Source organism: Penaeus vannamei, chromosome 37 (genome assembly GCF_042767895.1).
Source record: "Penaeus vannamei isolate JL-2024 chromosome 37, ASM4276789v1, whole genome shotgun sequence".
In the NCBI taxonomy this organism is placed as follows: domain Eukaryota; kingdom Metazoa; phylum Arthropoda; class Malacostraca; order Decapoda; family Penaeidae; genus Penaeus; species Penaeus vannamei.
In genome coordinates, this window is record NC_091585.1 from 13,005,168 (window position 1) to 13,012,667 (window position 7,500).

Sequence of the window (7,500 nt, forward strand, 5' to 3'; positions counted from 1 at the left end):
ATACCAGAAGCAGAGGCAAAATCTGTAGCAGAAGCAGAGGCAACACATATACCAGAAACAGAGGCTGCACCTGTAGCAGAAGCAACACCTGTAGCAGAAGCAGAGGCAGCACCTGTAGCAGAAGCAGAGGCAACATATATACCAGAAGCAGAGGCAAAATCTGTAGCAGAAGCAGAGGCAACACCTGCTTCAGAAGCAGAGGCTGCACCTGTAGCAGAAGCAAAAGCAACACAAATAACAGAAGCAGAGGCAGCGCCCGTAGTAGAAGCAGAGGCAACACATATACCAGAAGCAGAGGCAACACCTGTAAAAGAAGCAGATGCAACACCTGTAGCAGAAGCAGATGCAACACCTGTAGCAGAAGCAGAGGCAACACCTGTAGCAAAAGCAGAGGCAGCACCTGAAGCAGAAGCAACACCTGTAACAGAAGCAGAGGCAATACCTGTAAAAGTAGCAGATGGAACACCTGCAGCAGAAGCAGAGGCAACACCTGTAGCAGAAGCAGAGGCAACACCTGTAGCAGAAGCAGAGGCAACACATATAACAGAAGCAGAGGCAACACCTGTAGCAGAAGCAGAGGCTGCACCTGTAGCAGAAGCAGAGGCAACACCTGTAGCAGAAGCAGAGGCAACACCTGTAGCAGAAGAAGAGGCTGCACCTGTAGCAGAAACAGAGGCAGCGCCCGTAGCAGAAACAGAGGCAACACCTGTAGCAGAAGCAGAGGCAGCACCTGTAGCAGAAGCAGAGGCAGCACCTGTAGCAGAAGCAGAGGCAGTACCTGTATCAGAAGCAGAGGCAGCACCTGTAGCAGAAGCTGAGGCAGCACCTGTAGAAGAAGCAGAGTCAGCACCTGTAGCAGAAGCAGAGGCAGCACCTGTAGCAGAAGCAGAGGCAGTACCTGTAGCAGAAGCAGAGGCAGCACCTGTAGCAGAAGCAAAGGCAGCACCTGTAGAAGAAGCAGAGGCAGCACCTGTAGCAGAAGCTGAGGCAGCACCTGTAGCAAAAGCAAAGGCAGCACCTGTAGCAGAAGCAGAGGCAACACCTATAGCAGATGCAGAGGCAGCACCTGTAGCAGAAGCAGAGGCAGCACCTGTAGCAGAAGCAGAGGCAACACCTGTAGCAGAAGCAGAGGCAGCACCTGTAGCAGAAGCAGAGGCAGCACCTGTAGCAGAAGCAGAGGCAGCACCTGTAGCAGAAGCAGAGGCAGTACCTGTAGCAGAAGCAGAGGCAACACCTGTAGCAGAAGGAGAGGCAGCACCTGTAGCAGAAGCAGAGGCAACATATATACCAGAAGCAGAGGCAGCACCTGTAGCAGAAGCAGAGGCAGTACCTGTAGCAGAAGCAGAGGCAGCACCTGTAGCAGAAGCAGAGGCAACATATATACCAGAAGCAGAAGCAACACCTGTAGCAGAAGCAGAAGCAACACCTGTAGCAGAAGCAGAGGCAGTACCTGTAGCAGAAGCAGAGGCAGCTCCTGTAGCAGAAGCAGAGGAAGCACCTGTTGCAGAAGCAGAGGTAACATATATACCAGAAGCAGAGGCAGCACCTGTAGCAGAAGCAGAGGCAGCACCTGTAGCAGAAGCAGGGGCAGCATCTGTAGCAGAAGCAGAGGCAGCACCTGTAGCAGAAGCAGAGGCAACACATATACTGGAGCCAGAGGCCACACCTGTAGCAGAAGCAGAGGCAACACATATACCGGAAGCAGAGGCCACACCTGTAGCAGAAGCAGAGGCAACACATGTAGCAGAAGCAGAGGCCACACCTGTAGCAGAAGGAGAAGCAACATATATACCAGAAGCAGAGGCCACACCTGTAGCAGAAGGAGAGGCAACATATATACCAGAAGCAGAGGCAGCACCTGTAGCAGAAGCAGAGGCAAAACATATACCGGAAGCAGAGGCCACACCTGTAGCAGAAACAGAGGCAACACATATACCGGAAGCAGAGGCCACACCTGTAGCAGAAGCAGAGGTAACACATATACCAGGAGAAGAGGCCACACCTGTAGCAGAAGCAGAGGCAACACATATACCAGAAGCAGAGGTAACACATATACCAGAAGCAGAGGCCACACCTGTAGCAGAAGCAGAGGCAACACATATGCCAGAAGCAGAGGCCACACCTGTAGCAGAAGCAAAGGCAGTACCTGTAGCAGAAGCAGAGACCACACCTGTAGCAGAAGCAGAGGCAACGCCTGTAGCAGAAACAGAGGCAGCAACTGTAGCAGAAGCAGAGGCAACACATATACCAGAAACAGAGGCCACACCTGTAGCAGAAGCAGAGGCATCGCCCGTAGCAGAAGCTGAGGCAACACCTGTAGCAGAAGTAGAGGCAGCACCTGTAGCAGAAGCAGAGGCAGCACCTGTAGCAGAAGCAGAGGCCACAACTGTAGCAGAAGCAGAGGCAGCACCTGTAGCAGAAGCAGAGGCAGCACCTCTAGCAGAAGCAGAGGCAGCACCTGTAGCAGAAGCAGAGGCAACACCAATAGCAGAAGCAAAGACCGCAACTGTAGCAGAAACAGAGGCCACACCTGTAGCAGAAGCAGAGGCATCGCCCGTAGCAGAAGCTGAGGCAACACCTGTAGCAGAAGAAGAGGCAGCACCTGTAGCAGAAGCAGAGGCCACACCTGTAGCAGAAGCAGAGGCAACACCTGTAGCAGAAGCAGAGGTAACACCTGTAGCAGAAGCAGAGGCAACATATATACAAGAAGCAGAGGCCACACCTATAGCAGAAGCAGAGGCAGCACCTGTAGCAGAAGCAGAGGTAACACCTGTAGCAGAAGCAGAGGCAACACCTGTAGCAGAAGCAGAGGCAACACATGTAGCAGAAGCAAAGATCGCAACTGTAGCAGAAGCAGAGGCCACACCTGTAACAGAAGCAGAGGCAACACCTGTAGCAGAAGCAAAGATCGCGATTGTAGCAGAAGCAGATGCCACACCTGTAGCAGAAGCAGAGGTAACACCTGTAGCAGAAGCAAAGGCCACACCTGTAGCAAAAGCAGAGGCCACACCTGTAACAGAAGCAGAGGAAACACATGTAGCAGATGCAGAGGCAACACCTGTAGCAGAAGCAGAGGCTGCACCTGTAGCAGAAGCAGAGGCAACACCCATAGCAGAAGCAAAGGCCACACCTGTAACAGAATCAGAGGCAACACTTGTAGCAGAAGCAGAGGAAACACCTGTAGTAGAAGCAGAGGCAACGCCTGTAGCAGAAGCAGAGGCTGAAACTGTAGCAGAAGCAGAGGCAACACCTGTAGCAGAAGCAGAGGCAACACCTGTAGCAGAAGCAGAGCCAACACCTGTAGCAGAAACAGAGGCAGCACCTGTAGCAGAAGCACAGGCAACACCCGTAGCAGAAGCAGAGCCAACACCTGTAACAGAAGCAGAGGCAGTACCTGTAGCAGAAGCAGAGGCAACACCCGTAGAAGAAACAGAGGCAACACCTGTAGCAGAAACAGAGGCAGCACCTGTAGCAGAAGCAGAGGCAGCACCTGTAGCAGAAGCAGAAGCAACACCTGTAGCAGAAGCAGCGGCAGCACCTGTAGCAGAAGCAGAGGCAGCACCTGTAGCAGAAGCAGAGGCCACACCTGTAGCAGAAGCAGAGGCTGCACCTGTAGCAGAAGCAGAGGCAGCACCTGTAACAGAAGCACAGGCAACACCCGTAGCAGAAGCAGAGGCAACACCTGTAGCAGAAACAGAGGCAACACCTGTAGCTGAAGCAGCGGCAGCACCTGTAGCAGAAGCAGAGGCAGTACCTGTAGCAGAAGCAGAGGCAACACCTCTAGCAGACGCAGAGGCAGCACCTATAGCAGAAGCAGAGGCAGCACCAGTAGCAGAAGCAGAGGCAACACCTGCAGCAGAAGCAGAGGCAGCACCTGTTGCAGAAGCAGAGGCAGCACCTGTAGCAGAAGCAGAGGCAGCACCTGTAGCAGAAACAGAGGCAGCACCTGTAGCAGAAGCAGAAGCAACATCTGTAGCAGAAGCAGAGGCAGCACCTGTAGCAGAAGCTGAGGCAACACCTGTAGCAGAAGCAGAGGCAACACCTGTAGCAGAAGCAGAGGCAACACCTGTAGCAGAAGCAGAGGCAACACCTGTAGCAGAAGCAGAGGCAGCACCTGTTGCAGAAGCAGAGGCAACACCTGTAGCAGAAGCAGAGGCAGCATCTGTAGCAGAAACAGAGGCAACACCTGTAGCAGAAGCAGAGGCAACACCTGTAGCAGAAGCAGAGGCAGCACCTTTTGCAGAAGCAGAGGCAGCACCTGTAGCAGAAGCAGAGGCAGCACCTGTAGCAGAAGCAGAAGCAGCACCTGTAGCAGAAGCAGAGGCAACACCTGTAGCAGAAGCAGAGGCAACACCTGTAGCAGAAACAGAGGCAGTACCTGTAGCAGAAACAGAGGCCACACCTGTAGCAGAAACAGAGGCAACGCCCGTAGCAGAAACAGAGGCAACACCTGTAGCAGAAGCAGAGACAACACCTGTTGCAGAAGCAGAGGCAACACATATACCAGAAGGAGAGGAAACACCTGTAGCAGAAACAGAGGCAACACCCGTAGCAGAAGCAGAGGCAACACCTGTAGCAGAAGCAGAGGCAACACCTGTAGCAGAAGCAGAGGCAACACCTGTAGCAGAAGCAGAGGCAACGCATATTTCAGAAGCAGAGGCCACACCTGTAGCAGAAGCAGAGGCCACACCTGTAGTAGAAGCAGAGGCAGCACCTGTAGCAGAAGCTGAGGCAGCACCTGTAGCAGAAGCAGAGGCAACACCTGTAGCAGAAGCAGAGGCAACGCATATTTCAGAAGCAGAGGCCACACCTGTAGCAGAAGCAGAGGCCACACCTGTAGTAGAAGCAGAGTCAGCACCTGTAGCAAAAGCAGAGGCAACACCTGTAGCAGAAGCAGAGGCAACATCTGTAGCAGAAGCAGAGGCAGCACCTGAAGCAGAAGCAGAGGAAACGCATATATCAGAAGCAGAGGCCACACCTGTAGCAGAAGCGGAGGCAACGCATATATCAGAAGCAGAGGCCACACCTGTATCAGAAGCAGAGGCCACACCTGTAGTAGAAGCTGAGGCAGCACCTGTAGCAGAAGCAGAGGCAGCACCTGTAGCAGAAGCAGGCGCAGCACCTGTAGCAGAAGCAGAGGCAACATCTGTAGCAGAAGCAGAGGCAGCACCTGTAGCAGAAGCAGAGGTAACATCTGTAGCAGAAGCTGAGACAGCACCTGTAGCAGAAGCAGAGGCAGCACCTGTAGCAGAAGCAGAGGCAACACCTGTAGCAGAAACAGAGGCAACAACTGTAGCAGAAGCAGAGGCAACACCTGTAGCAGAAGCAGAGGCAACACCTGTAGCAGAAGCAGAGGCAACACCTGTAGCAGAAGCAGAGGCAACACCTGTAGCAGAAGCAGAGGCAACACCTGTAGCAGAAGCAGAGGAAACACATATAACAGAAGCAGAGGAAACACCTGTAGCAGAAACAGAGGCAACACATATATCAGAAGCAGAGGAAACACCTGTAGCAGAAGCAGAGGCAACATCTGTAGCAGAAGCAGAGGCAACACCTGTAGCAGAAGCAGAGGCAACACCTGTAGTAGAAGCAGAGGCAACACCTGTAGTAGAAGCAGAGGCAACACCTGTAGCAGAAGCAGAGGCAACACCTGTAGCAGAAGCAGAGGAAACACATATAACAGAAGCAGAGGAAACACCTGTAGCAGAAACAGAGGCAACACATATATCAGAAGCAGAGGAAACACCTATAGCAGAAGCAGAGACAGCACCTATAGCAGCAGAGGAGACACCTGTAGCAGCACCTGTAACAGAATCAGAGGCAACACCTGTAGCAGAAGCAGAGGCAACACCTGTAACAGAAGCAGAGGCAGCACCTGTAGCAGAAGCAGAGCCAACACCTGTAGCAGAAGCAGAGGTAACACCTGTAGCAGAAGCAGAGGCAACACATATACCAGAAGGAGAGGAAACACCTGTAGCAGAGGCAACACCTGTAGCAGAAGCAGAGGCAACACCCGTAGCAGAAACAGAGGCAACACCTGTAGCAGAAGCAGAGGCAACACATATAACAGAAGCAGAGGAAACACCTGTAGCAGAAGTAGAGGTAACACCCGTAGCAGAAGCAGAGGCAACACCCGTAGCAGAAGCAGAGGCAACACATATGACAGAAGCAGAGGAAACTCCTGTAGCAGAAGCAGAGGCAACATCCGTAGCAGAAGCAGAGGCAACACATATAATAGCAGAGGAAACACCTGCAGCAGAAGCAGAGGCAACACCCGTAGCAGAAGCAGAGGCAACATATATAACAGAAGCAGAGGAAACATCTGTAGCAGAAGCTGAGGCAACACATATAACAGAAGCAGAGGAAACACCTGTAGCAGAAGCAGAGGCAACACCTGTAGCAGAAGCAGAGGCAACACCTGTAGCAGAAGCAGAGGCAACACCTGTAGCAGAAGCAGAGGCAATACCTGTAGCAGACGCAGAAGCAACACATATAACAGAAGCAGAGGAAACACCCGTAGCAGAAGCAGAGGCAACACCCGTAGCAGAAGCAGAGGCAACACATATAACAGAAGCAGAAGAAACACCTGTAGCAAAAGCAGAGGCAACACCTGCAACAGAAGCAGAGGCAACACCCGTATTAGAAGCAGAAGCAGAGGCAACACCTGTAGCAGAAGCAAAGGCAGCATCTGTAGCAGAAGCAGAAGCAACACCCGTATCAGAAGCAGGGGCAACATCTGTAGCAGAAGCAGAGGCAACATCTGAAGCAGAAGCAGAGGCAGCACCTGTAGTAGAAGCAGAGGCAGCACCTGTAGCAGAAGAAGAGGCAACACCTATGGCAGCAGCTGAGGCAGCACCTGTAGCAGAGGCAGAGGCAGCACCTGTAGCAGAAACAGAGGCAGCACCTGTAGCAGAAGCAGAGGAAACACCTGTGGCAGCAGCTGAGGCAGGACCTATAGCAGAAGAAGAGACAGCACCTGTAGCAGAAGCAGAGGCAGCACCTGTAGCGGTAGCAGAGGGAGCACCGACAACAGAAGCAAAGGCAGTATCTGAAACCGAAACAGAAGCAGCATCTGTAGGAATAACAGAGGAAACGCCAGTAGTAGAAGCACAGGATGCAGAAGGAGCAAGTCCGAAGCCATTAGCAGACGTCGAGCTTGCAGTAGAAGCGGAAGCAGAAGCAAAGTCCCCTGCAGAAGAAGCAGAAGACCCCGCGGTGGAAACGGCGAAGGAAGCGGAAGTCGAGAAGCCTTCCTTCTTCCAGAGACTCAAAAAGTTCTTCTTTTGGTAGTCATTCAGGCACAGTGCCAGAGGCTCGCCGTGTCACAGGGAACTTTGATAATGCTACATTATAGTTTAATTTTCTAGCGATGACTGTATATATAAAATGCTAGGTCTTGAATGTTGTATTTTATCTAGATGTGGATTAATGCGATTATAAGTTTTGCTGTGATTACGCTTTCAGTAAATAAAATGAGCATGTATATAAATAATTATATAT

General features: G+C 52.1%; 1 protein-coding gene across 1 annotated transcript in view; it reads left to right on the top strand.

The window, feature by feature from the left end:
• The window catches only part of LOC113810351 (mucin-4), a gene marked incomplete at its 5' end in the record, with an annotated part of 16,881 nt that extends 9,480 nt beyond the window's left edge, over positions 1-7,401 (top strand). The window contains 2 exon segments of the mRNA XM_070115444.1: positions 1-531; positions 571-7,401. The exon segment at positions 1-531 is cut by the window's left edge and continues 201 nt beyond it. Of these exon segments, the coding sequence (XP_069971545.1) occupies positions 1-531; positions 571-7,290 (7,251 nt within the window).
• Between the last annotated feature and the right edge of the window lie 99 nt (positions 7,402-7,500).